The sequence below is a fragment of the Ipomoea triloba genome, chromosome 9 (genome assembly GCF_003576645.1).
Source record: "Ipomoea triloba cultivar NCNSP0323 chromosome 9, ASM357664v1".
NCBI classification, from domain to species: domain Eukaryota; kingdom Viridiplantae; phylum Streptophyta; class Magnoliopsida; order Solanales; family Convolvulaceae; genus Ipomoea; species Ipomoea triloba.
In genome coordinates this window covers 27,446,284-27,463,541 of record NC_044924.1, presented here as the reverse complement: position 1 = coordinate 27,463,541, position 17,258 = coordinate 27,446,284, and the positions used below count along the sequence as shown (strand labels likewise).

The window sequence follows — 17,258 nt, the reverse complement described above, 5'->3', positions numbered from 1 at the left end:
ACCTTGCAGTGGTTCTGAAGACTTGCTGTCGTATTGAAGACTATCTATATCAATGCATTTAGTCGAATTTCTAATATTTCTTTAACCGGTTCAAACGGTAGTAAGTCAGAAAACTACCTGCTCTTAATTTCTCCATCCTTGGTATAATTCAAAGACTATGGTTTCATATTTCTTGGGGGTTTTCAATTTTTGTGAAGAATATGGATGGAATAATGGTCCATGAGTGATGTAGAACAATTGGGTGTGTGCTTTTTGAATGGTTTTTATCACTTATGAATATATCATTACATAAAAAATAAAAACTTCTAACAGCAAAAATGTTAAGTACATAGATTAAATGGTAGTTCAAGAAGAATTTGAAGCTATGAACATAATTTGATTTTCATAGAAGATTACTGAATGTATTAGATATCAAGTATTGGGTTTCCGTACATTTCACATTATGTATTGAGCTACAGCTAGTTCCTTGTCTACAAAATTATTCACAAAATATCAACAAACTAGCAATTCTTGATTTCTCAACCCTTCTTGGTGCAATGAACCTAATGAACACCGATATGAAGTAACTGATATGAGCAATGCATTCTCGAGTTCTTTGGATAATCCTCGGCTAAGAAGCGAGATGATGTAGTCCAAGAAGGCTGCATCACATGGTAGTGTAATAGGCCCATCACTTGGAATCCCAAATTCTTCTTCCGACATGTTTAAGAGTTGCCTGATAATATCATTCTCGAGATACGACAGAGGGACAACAAACCGCTTTTGATCAGCTGTGTAGATAGCAAAATGACCCTTGGTAACTGCAGAAGTACTGCAGCTATCCGCATCATCATTTTGTCTTGAAAATGAAATCCTTTTTCTTCGGATGGCAGCAAATTTCTGCCATCTTTTAGCCAACTTGATGAGTTTCTTGGAACTGATCATGGTACTAACTTAGGAAATAGAGAATGGAAGAGAGTAAGATATGTAGAAACCTTGGATATTGGGTGGACAAAGTTGTAGTGTTTGATGATCAAATTCACTTGGAAGCAACCTATTTAAAGTGCTTTAGTTTCTTGAGGAAATCATCAGAGAAGGCAAAACCATGTTCCACCCAGCTGTATGGGGCCTTTTAGCTTCAATCAGAAATATATGTGATAATATGGACTGTAGTCATATATAGAGACATAAAAATAAGAAATCGCATGGTTATGTTTCCCAATCTTCAAATTGATTCAGACAAATGGATTAAGATATTTTGTAGGTGAATACCATTAACTTACAGCTGTGTATAGATCTCTCATTTTGGAATGACAAAGGTAGCTGAGCTTTCCCCATCTGTTCAATTCCATTGAAGCATATGGTGAGTGATGTTCAAAGGCGGTCTTTATCTACAAAGTTGTTAGTAGAAATTTTAGGAAGACAAAACCATGTGGAAATGCTGTCTTATCATTCCAGCTGGCTGGCCTCTCATCCAGATTTCTCATAGCCACTCAATCCATCTCCTAAAGGATATATATATATATATATAAATGCATTTGAGATGATGCTCACCCCACTCAAGTTCTTCCTTCACACAAATCCTAGTTTCTGCCATCACACAAATCCTACTTTCCAATAAAAAATTTTGAACATGGCAATTGGTATGGGTCACATTCTCCGTGCTAAGCAAGGCCTTAGAAGATCTACTTCAAGAACAAACAGAGAAAGTGAAGTTCCTAAGGGGCATTTTGCAGTTTATGTTGGAGCTAGTGAAAAGAAGCGTTTTGTCATTCCAGTTTCGTACTTGAAGGACCCTTCATTCCAAGACTTGCTTGGTCAAGCTGAGGAAGAATTCGGATTTGATCATCCAATGGGCGGACTCACAATACCTTGTATGGAGGATACCTTCCTAGACATCATCTCTAGTCTGAGATCTTGAGACACTACAGACAACTTAGTTTAGTGAAGAAAAATTTTGAATATAAGAGTTTTCCTGTACAGTTCATTTGTATAGATTTTTGTCTGCATTTCTGCAGTAACTTTGAAAATATCAGAAAGTCTGTCCAATTTTGACTAAATCCTATATTCCTATTCCAACTTTTTGCACTGATTCACTGAATATAGTTTGAGTAAAACTAGCCGTAAAATATCTCTTTACCATATATCAAATTTATTGGATATATATTTCTAGATCTTCTCTTTCTTCAAGGAAATTCAAGGCATATTCTATACACTAAAGTTAAGATAAAAGAAAATTTGCAAGTTTAGATAAAGGAATAATCTTGAGAACAGTCAATATTTTATATATGATGTGCTGATCTGTATGTAAGCTACACTATTTGTACCTTGCTAACTGCAGAGTTTATATCACAACTATCCACATTTTCCTACTGTCTTAGCAATGAAACCATCATCCTCTGGACAGCAGCAAATTTCTGTCATTTCACAGCCAACTTGATGAGTTTCTTGGAACTAATCATGGTTTTGGCAAGAGATTTGATGTCTACAACCAAGATATTTGTAGAAAGATAGAACCGTACACTGAAGTATATTACTCACTGATATTTTACACTGTAAATGACTACCTATTTATACAAGAGAAGGGGAAAGGGGATGGACTCTCAGCCACTCAATTCAAATTTGAATTGAGAAGCTGAGAGTAAATCACTCAACTAACACTCCCCCTCAAGCTGGAGCATAAATATCAACCATGCCCAGCATGTTACATATATATTCAACCCGACTCTTACCCAGACTCTTGGTAAACACATCAGCTAATTGATCAACACTTTGAACATGCACTGTCGATATCAACCCCTGTTGCACCTTCTCTCGTATGAAATGGCAATCCACCTCAATATGCTTGGTTCGCTCGTGGAAGACAGGATTATTAGCAATGTGTATGGCAGCACGATTATCACACCATAAACTCACTGGTAGCTGCACCTCTACACCAATTTCCCTCAAAATATTGTGTACCCAAACAACCTCACTTGTGACGTGAGCCATGGCCCTGTACTCAGACTCTGCACTAGACCGGGCTACAACACTCTGTTTCTTGCTCTTCCATGAGACCAAGTTGCCTCCCACGAACACACAATAACCTGTCGTTGATCTTCTATCACTCGGAGACCCAACCCAATCAGCATCAGAAAACGCCTCAACACGAGTGTGCCCATAATCTGCATACAAGACCCCTTTCCCGGGAGCACCCTTCAAATATTTCACGATCCGGATGGCTGCCTCCCAATGAGTTTGTGTAGGTTCACTCATAAATTGACTCACCACGCTAACAGGAAACGCAATATCAGGACGAGTAATAGTGAGATAATTAAGCTTTCCCACTAACCTCCTGTACCTCTCTGGATTGTCAAACGCCTCTCCTTCTCCAGCTACAAGTTTGGCACCAGGATCCATGGCAGTGTCACACGGCTTCGCCCCCAGCATACCAGTGTCATCAAGCAGGTCCAACACATACTTTCTTTGTGAAAGAAAAATGCCTTTCTTGGATCGGGAAACTTCAATACCCAGAAAGTATTTTAGTATACCCAAATCCTTAGTATGAAACTCGTCCTTGAGAAAGGACTTAAGAGCATCAATTCCTCCAGTGTCGCTCCCTGTGATTACTATATCATCCACATATACAATTAATAAAACACAGCCATAACTCGTGTGCTTATAAAATACCGTATGGTCACAAGCACTCCTCTGCATACCAAACTTGACGACCGCACTACTAAACCTTCCAAACCACGCACACGGAGATTGCTTCAAACCATATAAGGACTTCTTCAGTTTGTACACCTTCCCTGACTCCCCCTGAGCAACGAACCCAGGTGGTTGCTCCATATAAACTTCCTCGGTTAAATCACCATGTAGAAATGCGTTCTTCACATCTAGCTGATACAAAAGCCAATGATTAACGGCAGCTAATGAAATGAAAATCCGTACAGAAGTCAATTTGGCTACGGGGGAAAACGTCTCTGTATAGTCAACACCGTACATTTGTGCATACCCTTTAGCAACTAGGCGTGCTTTCAATCTAGCAACAGAACCATCCGGGTTCATTTTGACTACATAAACCCACTTACACCCAATAGCAGCTTTACCAGTGGGGAGATCAACAAGATCCCAGGTTCGATTATCCTCAAGAGCGGCCATCTCCTCTTCCATAGCACGCCGCCAACCATCATGAGACAGAGCCTCTTTTAAAGACTCGAGAACAACTACAGACTCCAACTGAGACACAAAGACACGTGAAGAGGGTGACAGATCATTGTAAGACACAAATGAGGAAATGGGATGAACACAACGACGTTTACCTTTTCGAAGAGCAACAGGAAGATCTGTTGACGGAGATTGCGGTAAGGTAGAGCTGACTGGTGGGCGAGACGACACCTTTCGAACAACCTTCTTCGGCCGCCTGTTATATACTTGAGTAACGGGGTGCCTGGGTATAGACTCAACCTAGGAGGAAGGAACAGTAACAGTATATGTGAGAAACTCATTATCCTCTGTTGACACAGTGACATAGTCTGGATGGTCTAAGACCGCCCCACTATATATGGTATCCTCAAAGAACGTAACATCGGCAGACACTAAATACCTCTTTAGCTCAGGAGAATAACAACGATATCCCTTTTGAGTAGGAGAATATCCTAAGAATATACATTTAAGAGCTCTTGGGTCGAGTTTACCGTTCTGGGGGCGAATATCTTGAACAAAACAGGTGCAGCCAAACACTTTAGGAGACAAGTGAAACAAAGGACTAGAGGGATACACGAGATGGCACGGAACCTATGCTCGGAGGACACTAGACGGCAGTCGATTAATCAAGAAGGAAGCTGTATGGACAGCATCCGACCAAAATATTTTAGGGACTTTCATCTGAAACAACAGGGCTCGAGCGACCTCCAACAGATGGCGATTCTTTCGCTCTGCGACACCATTCTGTTGAGGCCTACCCACACAAGAGGACTGATGTATCATTCCATTCTAACTCATATAAGTTGAGAAGGGGCTAGAGAAATATTCAAGAGCATTATCACTACGCAAAACTTGAACACTTTTATTAAACTGAGTTTTGATCATAACACAGAAGTTACAGAAAATAGTAAATAACTCATCTCTAGACTTCATTAAATATAACCAAGTATGTCTCGAAAAATCATCTACAAAGGTTACGAAGTACCTAAACCCTGATTTTGAAGACACACGACATGGACCCCACACATCCGTGTGAACCAATTGAAATAACGACTCCACCCTATTATTGACCCTAGGTAAATAAGTTCCCCGACAGTGTTTGGCAAGTTCGTACGACTCACACTGTAAAACAGATAAAGACTCTAAATTTGGACACAATTTCTTCAACGTAGGTAGAGACGGATGACCATACCGACAATGTAATTGGAAAGGAGTTGTGTTTCTCAGCAGACTGACAGAAGCAACCCTACGAGGAACCAGTTGATCCAACACATACAACCCACCAGTCTCCTTCCCTTTACCAATAATCTCCTTCGTCAACAGATCCTGGAACAAACAATAACCAGGGAAAAACAACACACAACAATTTAGAGTTCGAGTGATCTGGCTTATAGAGAGTGAACTTTGGAAGATACAAAACAGACGAAATGGATAACCCCGGAGTAGCAGTTGCATTACCTTTACCCAAGACAGTGGTGGAAGAACCATCTGCTAGGGTAACTGTAGGACCACAATTAAAAGGAAAATATGTGGAAAAGAGACTCGGATTACCTGACATATGGTCACTAGCTCTTGAGTCAATGACCCATTTCCGAGATGAAGAAGAAGAAACACAGGCGATAGAATTACCTGTTTGGACGAACGTAGCCGAACGAGACGACACAGAGTCATGATTAGTTGGAGGCGGCGAGGAAGACACCTTCCGCTGGTTGAACAAAGTTAATTCCTCATCAGTCACCACTATTGTATGTCCTTCTGGTTTCATGACAGAATTAGCAAACCTTTGTGGTCGGACCAGTTTCGGGCATTGATTGCGCAGGTGACCGGGGTCTCCACAAGCATAACAAAATGGTTTAGGACACTGATTACGTAAATGATTCGGGTCCCCGCAATTATAACATACCCTCGGTCCTCCGCGTCCTCCACCACGTCCTCCTCCACCACGCCCCCGGAATCGGCCACCTCGATTATCGCTGCCATTCCCTTGTGACAGCAGTGTTTTCTCCTCAACCATATTATCCTGCGATAAGAAAACATGTCTTTCTGACACGTCTTCACTACTAATGTTACTTGATGCATTCTGGACCTACGCAAAGACTTGATCCAGTGATTCTAACTCTTTGTACCCCAACAACTGCGATTGGAGAACATCATACTCCTTACCTAACCCTGAGATCCAACTAAACACAAGCAGTTGGTCACGCTGTTTCTTCATTTGAGCCACGTCATTTGAGATGGGCATAGCAGCGCACAAAGCATCACTAGCATTCTTGAACTCATAATAATAGTCTCTAATGTCTCGTCCATTTCGAGAAGGACGATAGACATTTTGAGTAATGTCTCGTCCATTTCGAGAAGGACGATAGACATTTTGAGACAATTGATACAACCTCCTTAGGTTATATGTCCCACTAAACCATTTATGTACTAGATCCCATACTTCTTTCACAGTTGTACAATGCTTCATTGACAAAATTATTTTCTTGTCAATACAGTTAATGATTCGAGAGAAAATAGCCTTATCATCACTCTTCCACTGACTAACCGTGTCAGGAGATCCAATTGGACAGACTTCTGTTAAGTGTCCATCCTTTCCCATGCCACCCAAATTAACTTTAATTAAAAACTCCCATTCACCAAAATTAGACCCATCAGGCGCAAGTACCACATCAATTAACTTAGATGGGGTTGACACCACTGTTATAGTCCTCCCTTCAGGCATATGGCCTCAAAACAAACCCTACCAACCAAAGAACAAAACAAAACAAACGCAGCAACACCCCGACTCGCCAAACCTCTCGCTGCTCCCACCTTTGTTAACCTAACACACCATAAAACATACCTAGGTCGAATGGGCTCCCTGAGACGAGACCGGTGATGCCATTTTCGGCCGGAGACGACGCCGGAAAACCGCTCACGCGCCGGCGCGTGGACTACGAGGTGGCGGACAGCGGCGGCGCGTGGGGATCCCGATGGCGGCGAAACTTCTCCGGCGAGGTCGCGGCACTGCTCCGACCAAAGCCCACTCGGTCACTCTCCCTCAACCTCGCTTTGATACCATGTAGAAAGATAGAACCGTACACTGAAGTATATTACTCACTGATATTTTACACTGTAAATGACTACCTATTTATACAAGAGAAGGGGAAAGGGGATGGACTCTCAGCCACTCAATTCAAATTTGAATTGAGAAGCTGAGAGTAAATCACTCAACTAACAATATTCATCTCTGCAGTTTAAGTGAATTCTGGTGTCCAACTTCACTGACCTTTATGCAAAATTAGTGTGATCAGTGTGTATTAACCATCACACAAAGGTGCCAGATTAGTATAAAAGACAGAAATGAAAGAAAATGGATGGAGCGTGTGTAGAATTTGTGGGTATGATATCTTGTATGCAGTAGGTGGAGCTGATTGCAGTGTTGCCGTTTAATTACCATCCATAGACAGTCACTGTACTCGAGCCGAGCCCAGAATCCTACCACTGAAACGTGGCGCTGACTACTATACAAGTATAAGGAAATAAAGTTGCGCCTTCGCGACTAGCTATAGCTTTTGGCGTAGTGGTAGCATCAGTCGGTTTAGATTGCATCTGCCCTCTGTTAACTCAGGGCAATTGGCATAGTCATGCTAGGCCAGAAATGGAGGTAGCAAATTCAAATTGTCACTAATTCATTCAAATAATTATATGGTTGAATGTTTTTTGTTCAGATTTCAATATCTCATTTGTATTTCTGTATATTTCACATGATATGGTGAGCTACTGCTGATGAGTTCCTCATTTACAAAAATTGGTGAAATTGATATCAGCAAACTAGCAATTCCTGATTTCTCCACCCATGGTACAGTGAAGCTAATGAACACCGAGATGAAGTAACTGAGATGAGCAATGCATTCTCAATCTCTCGGGATAAAGCTTGGCTAAGGAGTGAAATGATGTAGCCCATGAAGATTGCATCGCATGGTAATGTAATAGGCCCATTGCTTGGAAGTCCAAATTCCTCTTCAGACATGTTTAAGAGTTGCCTAATAATCTCATTCTTGAGATAAGTTAGTGGGACAAGAAACTGCTTCTGATCAGCTGTGTAGACAGCAAAATGGCCCTTGTTAACAGCAGGAGTACTGCTGTACTGCAACAATCTGTGTCATCATTTTGTCTTGGAAATGAAATCGTCTTTCTTCAGATGACAGCAAATTTCTTCCACCTTTTTGCCAGCTTGATGAGCTTTTTGGAACTGATCATTTTACTAACTTGGGAAATAGAGAAAAATCGAATGGGAGAGAGTAAGGTCTGCAGAAACATTGGATAGTGGCTTGAAACAGTTATAGTGTTTGATGTTCAAAGTTCACATGGAAATGACCTGTTTAAAGTGCTTTTAGTTCTTGAGGAAATCAGTGAAGGAAAAACCGTGTTCTACCCAGCTGTGGGATATGGAGTGTGGCCATATATAGAGACATCAAAATAAGAAATTGCATGGTTATGTTTCCCAATCTTCACATTGATTCAGACAAATCGATTAAGATATTTTCTTAGTGAATACTATTAACTTACAGCTATGTGTATTGTTCTCTCATTTGATAGGTTTTCTTGGAATGACAGAAGTAGTTGAGCTTTCCCCATCTGTTCAATTTCATTGAAACACATGGTGGGTGGTGTCCAATGGTGGTCTTTATCTACAAAGTTCTTTAGTTGAAATTTTTCATGATTTTTGGAAGACAAAACCATGTGGTAATGTTAGTTGTCTAATCGTTTTAGCTGGCTGGGGTCTGATCCAGATTTCTCATAGCCACTCAATCCAACTCCTAAAGGATCTATATATATAAATGCATTTGAGTTGATGTTCACCCCATTCATCTTCTTCCTTCACACAAATCCTAGTTTTTGCCTTCACAAATTGTGTCTATACTGAAAAAATTTTCAGAAATCCTACTATCCAAAAAGCATATTTAATTTAAGCATGGCAATTGGTATGGGGCATATTCTCCGTGCTAAACAAGGCCTCAGGAGATCTTCTTCAAGAAATAACAGAGAAAGTGAAGTGCCTAAGGGGCATTTTGCAGTTTATGTTGGCGATAGTGAAAAGAAGCGCTTTGTCATTCCAGTTTCGTACTTGAAGGACCCTTCATTCCAAGACTTGCTTAGTCAAGCTGAGGAAGAATTCGGATTTGATCATCCAACAGGGGGACTCACAATACCTTGTATGGAGGATACCTTCCTTGACGTCATCTCTAGTTTGAGATCTTGAGAGACTACAGACAACTTAGTTTAGTGAAAGAAAAGTTTTGCATAGAAGAGTTTTCCTGTACAGTTCATTTGTAAAGATTTTTGTCTGCATATTTGCATCAACTTTGAAAATATCAGAAATGCTGTCCAATTTTCACCAAATCCTATTCCAAATTGTTGCTTTGAATATAGTTTCAGTAAAACTAGCAGTACAATATCTCTTCAAGGAAATTTAAGGCATATTCTACACTAGAAGTAAAGCAATAAAATTTTGCAAGCTCAGAAAAAAGAATAATGTTGAGAACAGTCTATATTTTGGGTATGATGTGCAGATCTATATGTAGTCTATATTATTGAAAAATAAAATAAAATGAAGATACGAGTAAAAGTTTGTGCAGAGAATTTACCACAACTATTCACACAGTCCTTGTGTCTTAAAAAATTAAATCTTCTTCCTTTAGATAGCAACAAATATCTTCCATTATATTTCATTGGCAAATTGATGAGTTTCTTGGAACTAATCATGGTTTTTGGCAAAAAGCACTGACATCTATGACCAAGATCTTCATCTTTGCAGGTTTACGCAAATAGTGTGGTCAGGGTGAAAGTTCCATGTTAACCATCACACAAAGGTGCCACATTATTATAATATATAGGACATAAGAAATGAAAGAAAATGAGATAACAAGATTAGTATATAGCTCAATAATTCTCTACTGGCACTATTGCAGCTGATGGTCAGATCTGTTCAAAATTGAGATATCAAACTGACCATCTTGCTATCTTATCATATGGCTCAAATTACATCTGCCTTCTAGTTGACAGAGTGATGCTAGGCCAGAAATGGAAGTGGCAGAATCTTATTGTTACAAATTCAATTAGGCAATTATATAGTTTAATGCTTTTGAATAAAATTAATGCAAATAAGCTCTTGTCACAGGTATAACTGTATTGCAACAAACTGAAGATTAAGGAGAATATGAAAGCAATGAAAATATTTGAATTTTCTACGAAGAATACTGAACTGAACATATTGGATATCAAGTATTGTTGTATTGGATTTATGTACATTTCACATCATGTATTGAGCTACAACTGATATCCTCATTTACAAAATTAATTGAGATTAATATCAGCAAACTACCAATTCCTGATTTCTCCACCCTTCTTGGTGCAACGAAGCTAATGAACATCGAGATGAAGTGAATGAGATGAGCAATGCATTCTCAAGTTCTTTGGATAACCCTCGGCTAAGAAGTGAAATGATGTAGTTCATGAATGCTGCATCGCATGGCAGTGTAATAGGCCCATCGCTTGGAAGTCCAAATTCTTCTTTTGACATGTTCAAGAGTTGCCTAATAGTCTCATTCTCGAGATAAGATAGAGGAACAACAAACCGCTTTTGATCATCTGTGTAGACAACAAAGTGACCCTCGCTTACTGCAGAAGAAGTACTGCAGCAATCGGTGTCATCATTTAGACTTGGAAATGAAATCCTCTTTCTTCGGATGGCAGCAAATTTCTGCCATTTTTTGGCCAGCTTGATAAGCTTCTTTGAACTGATCATGATGTTAACTTAGAAAATAGAGGGAGATTATTGAATGGAAAAGAACAAGAGAGATGTGTAGAAACCTTGGAAATTGGCTAGACTGAATTGCAGTGTTTGATGATCGAAATGCGTATGCAAGTGATCTATTTAAAGTGCTGAGGCTAAGACAACCATAAGCTCTAGAGGAAATAGGCAAAACCATCCATGTGCTGCCCAGTTGCAGGGGGGCCTATTATGTTCAATCAGAAATATACAGAGACATAGAACTAAGGAACGAATCACATGGTTTTGTTTCCCAATCATATTATTGATTCAATCAAATTGATTAAGCTATTTTATAGGGTTTAGGGTTTAGGTGGTGTGTTTGGCACTTTTATTTCTCCAGGCACTATTCAAATGAGTATAAATGTGACGATGGATCATGGCTGCCAATGCATGGGCTTTGGGTGGTGTGTTTGTGAGTGGGATGGAAGTGTGATGGGGGTAGTCATGTTTACTAAAAGGGGTTTGTATACGATTCACGAGGTAGAAGTTATGGGGGCGAGGAAAGTGCTGAGTGGGATAAAGGAGAGAGGGTGGCGGAGGGTTATTTTAGAGACAGACGTCTAGATTATTACGCTTGTGGTCATGACCGGGACAAATATTACGCCTTTCAATCGACTTCATTATTGATGAGATCCATGAGCTGTTGCGCCTTATGCCTTTAACTAAGTTTCGTTTTGTGCCTCGTAGTGGTAACATGGTGACCCATGTTGTAGCTAAGCATGCCCTTCATTGCGTAGGGGAGGACAGAATTGAGCAATTTGACTCTATTCCTATTTTTATTTATGCTCCCTTGTGTACAAACTTTATTGTGGTTTAATATATTCTATGTTTTGGTTGGTAAAAAAAAAAAAAAAAAAATTCAATGGCATCAACATTTAAAATGTTATCAAGCCATTTAGTCATTTTTCAACCAAGGGCTAAGGACATAACTCATAAGTATACAACAAGGTTGCAAAAGACGCTAGACGCGCCCGATTTATATACATATATATTTTGTTTTTTTTTTATTTCGTTTATAATTTTGTTTTTGTTTGGACGTTTGGGTGTCTCCAGAAGTAAAACTTTAAAAGCAATAAAGCATTCTCTATTTCCTAGGTCATGAAGTGTCACCCACTCACCCATAAAAACAATTAAAGCATTCATTCTCCATTTCCCAAGGGCCAAGTCTGAAGAGTCACGTGAGNAGCTTCTCTCCAAAATTCATCCCACATCTTTCTTTCATTATTTTACTTTTTTGAGACTACAAAGAAACAACAAAGAACGACGGCGAAACAAAATTACAGAGAATGGCGACGGCAAACAGTAGATGCAGAGGCGAACGGCGAACGACGACGGCGGAGGTGAACGGTGACGGCAGAGGCGGATGCGAACGACGACGGCAAAGGCGTTGAGACTTCAGACTACCTTGGACGGCGGAGTGATGCTGGATGAGTTCGGGAAAAGAAAAAAGANGGGGGGGGGGGGGGGGGGGGGCTGAGACGCGGCGGCCGGCTCGGCGGTCCAGGCGGCGCCTAGACCGCCTGGCCCGGCTAAGCGGCCGCCTAATAACTGAAATACTAAATAATAGAAATAGAATGTAGGAAATAAGCATACAAGTATCGAAGGTAAGAATGGATCAATTCCACCAATCCCAACCCCCGTCCGTGCTCAACTCTACCAAAAAAAACCTCAACCAATCTTGTGCACACAAGAGCCTCAATTATTTTTGGAGTTAGAGAATTCCTAAAAGTATCTAGTACGAACTTATTGCCTTATTGGTACTAAATGCTAATTCAGATGCAATTGTAAAGGTGTGTTTGGTTCGCACATGGGAATCATAATTGAAATGGGAATCAAATACTTGTTATGGTAATGAATTTTGGTGAAAGTATTCCGCATATATTTGGGGTGGAATAAGAATGATTACTAATATTAATGTTTGGTTATGTATGATCCTATAATAGGAGTAAAGGTTTTAAAAATACAAAAACAAAAAATCAAGATAATTAATCATAATATAATGACATACAAAACACCAATATGAACAGAAAAAATCAAAACAAAAATCTAAAAGCATTAATCCAAACTGAACAATCAAATTATCAATAAGATGGAATGATACCCGTTTTTAATTAAGGAATGAGGTTTTTAATTGAAAGGGTAATCAAATCTTGTTTCAAAAAGTTGTTAACCAAACACTAACTATGATTTTAATTCACATTCCTGGTATGGAAACCATGAATCAAATACACCATAAATATATGCAAGGAAATCTGGCTTTGGGTCAAGGAAACACGAAACAAGAACACTAAATATTTGGTCAGATAATATCAACAAATCCGTTGTAGTCTAGTTGGTTAGGATACTCGGCTCTCACCCGAGAGACCCGGGTTCGATTCCCGGCAACGTAATATTTTTTGACTGTATCCTCTCGGTTTTTGCTACTTGACCCTCTTCCCATTTCTTTATTATAAGTCTATTGGACATTGAAACCAAACTGCCATTTTAGAGAACCTGAAATGTTGAAGTTCTATGGAGTTTATACGAACAACTTATCTTTTCATTAATATTTACATGCAATATATTAGATCTTAAGGAGAAAATATTAATTATTTCAATTCTTCAGGCTACTTATCAGCTATTGTAGACAGGCAATGATGAAACAGAACCAAGTATTATTAATATTATGTTTTCATCATTAAAGTCAGCTGTGTAAAAAGAAAATTTGAATATGGGAGTGGGCATTGGGGAACTCAAGCGTTCTAAGATATAATGTACAGTACAGGTGCTCCGGTATGAAGCAACTGAGACGCTCAACACAGCGGCTGATTAGTGATATGATTTAGTCCAAGAGTAGTGCATCACATGGTACTATAATAGGTCCATCACTCGGAAGTCCAAACTCTTCTTCAGACATTTCTAGGAGTTGCCTAATGATTTTGTTGTCGAGAGAAGGCTGATAAGCCATGGGAACAACAAACCGCTTTTGGTCAACAGTGTATATTACGAAATTGTCTTTGATAACTGCAGGGGATTTGCTGCAGCTATTAGCTTCAATTCATTGTTATGCCTTGCAAAAGAAATCCTCCTCCTTTGGGTGGCACCAAACTTCTGCCATTTCTTTGCCATCTTCATTAGTTTCTTGGAACTTATCATAGTGTAAATCAGGAAAGGGAGGAAGAAAATGAATGAAATCTGTGATTGCCATGGGTTTAAATTTTTGAAACTTGTGGCTAGAGTTAGCTCGTTTCTTGTATAAAGAGTTATACTCTTCCTTGTACATATCATTAGAAATATATACAAATACAAGTTGAGTTCTCTAGGTAGTTCATAGATCAACAAACCTCGATGATCGAAATGCATATGGAAATGATTTGTTTATAATGGGGAGGAAGACAACTATGTGACACACTACAGTAGTATATATAGGAATCTAGGGACTCATCCATTCTTAACCAAACTTCAAGATATCGATCATTGACTTTGGATATGAAGCAGCCTTAAATCTCCAGGCCAGCTATCCCACCCTTATTGCTACAAATTCAATTAGGCAATTATATAGTTTAATGCTTTTGAATAAAATTTATGCAAATAAGCACTTGTCACAGGTATAAGTGTATCGCAACAAACAGAAGATTAAGGAGAAAATGAAAGAAATGAATATATTTGAATTTTCTACGAAGAATACTGAACATATTGGATATCAATTATCAAGTATTGCTGTATTGGATTTATGTACATTTCACATCATGCATTGAGCTACAACTAATATCCTCATTTACAAAATTTATTGAGATTAATATTAGCAAACTAGCAATTCTTGATTTCTCCACCCTTCTTGGTGTAGCGGAGCTGATGAACACCGATGTGAAGTAACTGAGATGAGCAGTGCACTCTCAAGTTCTCTAGATAAACCTCGGCTAAGAAGTGAAATGATGTAGTCCAAGAAGGCTGCATCACATGGTAGTGTAATAGGCCCATCACTTGGAAGTCCAAATTCTTCTTCAGACATACTTAAGAGTTGCCTAATGATCCCATTCTCGAGATATGATAGAGGGACAACAAACCGCTTCTGATCAGCAGTGTAGATAGTGAAATGGCCCTTGTTAACCGCAGAAGAAGTACTGCAGCTATCGGCATCATCATATAGACTTGGAAATGAAATCCTCTTTCTTCGGATGGCTGCAAATTTCTGCCATCTTTTGGCGAGCTTGATGAGCTTCTTGGAGCTGATCATGGTATTAACTTAGAAAATGTAGAGAGATTGAATGGAAGGGAATAAGATGGGTAGAAAGCTTAAATCTTTGGTGGACTATGAATTGCAGTGTTTGATGATCAAAATGAATATGGAAGTGATGTATTTAAAGTGATGAGGAGGCTAAGACAGTTTTTAAGCTGTTGAGGTGGCAAAACCACATGATTGACAGTGAGGAACCACATGGTTATGCTGCCTACTAGTTGTATGGGGCCTTTTAGCTTCAACCAGAAATATATGGGATCTAGAGTTTGGCAATACATAAATGAGGAACCACATGGTTATGCTTCCCAAATGGCCAAATTCCATTTACTTTCTTCTCTCTATCTTCATCTCTCATTTGGCTACTTTTCTTGGAATCACAGAAGTAGTTGAGATTTCTCTATCTGTTCAATTTCATTGAAACATGTGGGGAATGATGTTCAAAGCAGGTCTTTATCTACAAAGTTGTATGTATAATTTCATGATGATTTTTGGATGACAAAAATGTGTGGCAATGTCTCTTATCTTGCTAGCTGGCTGCCCACCCATCCAAATTTCTCTTAGCCACTCAACCCACCTCCCAAATGATCTATATAAACACATATAGAATTGGTATTCATCCCACACAAATATTTCCTACAAAATACCTTGGTTTCTGCATTCTAAAATTGTCTCTATAGCTTCTTTGATTAAAACTGCCTCTGCTTTAAGAAGAATCATTCCAGAATGGCGATTAGTATGACTCGCATTCTCCGTGCTAAGCAGGGCATCAGAAGGTCTTCTTCAAGAACAAACAGAGAAAGTGAGATTCCTAAGGGGCACTTTGCAGTTTATGTTGGTGAGAGCGAGAAGAAGCGTTTTGTCATTCCAGTTTCGTACTTGAAGGACCCTTCTTTCCAAGACTTGCTATGCCAAGCTGAGGATGAATTTGGATTTGATCATCCAATGGGTGGACTCACAATTCCTTGCTTGGAGGATACCTTTCTTGACATCATCTCTAATTTGAGATCTTGAGAGACTACACAACTTAGATTAGTGATAAAAAATTTTGCACATAAGAGAATTCTTGTACAGTTCATTTGTATAGATTTTTATCTGCTGAAAATTTCAGAAAGTCTGTCAAATTTTGGTACAAATCCTATTTTCCTATTCCAACTAGTGCACTGAATATACTTTGAGTAAAACTAGCAGTAAATTATCTCTTTATCATATGGAGGTAAGACGCTAAGTTATATATCAAATTTATTGGATATATATTTCAAGATCTTGCCTTTCTTAAGGAAATTCAAGAAATGTTGAGTTGTGTAAATCAGTGAAGAAAAGTGTTTCTTTTTTCTTATTTTGTAGCTAGCTGATACATCTATATTTATACACTTGAGGAACGACATGTTTCCTCAAATTCTGCTGCCTAACCTTACTGCTGCTGCTGCCTAACATTACTGCTGCTGCTGTCTAACATTACTGCTGGTCTACTGCCTAACTTAACCACTAACATAATAATTAATATTCTATAGACTACAACACTCCCCCTCAAGTTGGAACATAAATGTTGATCATGCCCAACTTGTTACATAAATAAGTTACTCGAGTTCCGTTCAAGGCTTTAGTAAAAAGATCTCCCAATTGTTCAGCAGTCTTCACAAATCCTGTGCTGATCAAGCCTTGTTGAATTTTTTCTCGAATAAAGTGGCAGTCAACCTCAATGTGTTTTGTTCGTTCATGAAAAACTGGGTTTGATGCAATGTGAAGAGCAGCTTGATTATCGCACCACAATTTTGCAGGAGTAGAGGTTTTGTAGCCAATTTCATTCAAGAGTTGGCTTATCCATATTATCTCGCATGTTGATTGTGCCATTGCTCTATACTCAGATTCTGCACTAGAGCGAGAAACAACATTTTGTTTCTTACTCTTCCATGAAATCAGATTTCCTCCAAAGAAAACACAATATCCAGTCATTGATCTTCGATCTTCTTTAGATCCTGCCCAATCAGCATCTGTAAAGCATTCAATCCTGGTATGTCCATTGTTCTTAAACAAGATTCCCTGTCCAGGTGATCC

The 17,258-nt window shown here is 39.1% G+C and overlaps 3 protein-coding genes and 1 non-coding gene across 4 annotated transcripts; 1 reads left to right on the top strand and 3 right to left on the bottom strand.

The window, feature by feature from the left end:
* Positions 1-365: 365 nt before the first annotated feature.
* Positions 366-1,086, bottom strand: LOC116030356 (auxin-responsive protein SAUR68-like). Its single transcript, XM_031272586.1, has one exon. The coding sequence runs from the start codon at positions 922-924 to the stop codon at positions 493-495; it is 432 nt and encodes a 143-aa protein (XP_031128446.1). The 5' UTR covers positions 925-1,086; the 3' UTR covers positions 366-492.
* Positions 1,087-10,370: 9,284 nt separating this feature from the next.
* Positions 10,371-11,039, bottom strand: LOC116030330 (auxin-responsive protein SAUR68-like). Its single transcript, XM_031272556.1, has one exon. It carries the CDS (start codon positions 10,955-10,957, stop codon positions 10,523-10,525), a length of 435 nt encoding a protein of 144 aa, XP_031128416.1. The 5' UTR covers positions 10,958-11,039; the 3' UTR covers positions 10,371-10,522.
* Positions 11,040-13,301: 2,262 nt separating this feature from the next.
* On the top strand, positions 13,302-13,374 carry TRNAE-CUC. Its single transcript has one exon. It is a non-coding gene; the product is annotated as a tRNA-Glu (tRNA).
* Positions 13,375-14,681: 1,307 nt separating this feature from the next.
* On the bottom strand, positions 14,682-15,282 carry LOC116030331 (auxin-responsive protein SAUR68-like). The gene has a single exon (XM_031272557.1). The coding sequence runs from the start codon at positions 15,198-15,200 to the stop codon at positions 14,766-14,768; it is 435 nt and encodes a 144-aa protein (XP_031128417.1). The 5' UTR covers positions 15,201-15,282; the 3' UTR covers positions 14,682-14,765.
* Between the last annotated feature and the right edge of the window lie 1,976 nt (positions 15,283-17,258).

Coding starts and splice junctions, on each gene's coding strand:
- LOC116030356 (XM_031272586.1), bottom strand. CDS start 924: ATGATCAGTTCCAAGAAACTCATCAAGTTGGCTAAAAGATGGCAGAAA.
- LOC116030330 (XM_031272556.1), bottom strand. CDS start 10,957: ATGATCAGTTCAAAGAAGCTTATCAAGCTGGCCAAAAAATGGCAGAAA.
- LOC116030331 (XM_031272557.1), bottom strand. CDS start 15,200: ATGATCAGCTCCAAGAAGCTCATCAAGCTCGCCAAAAGATGGCAGAAA.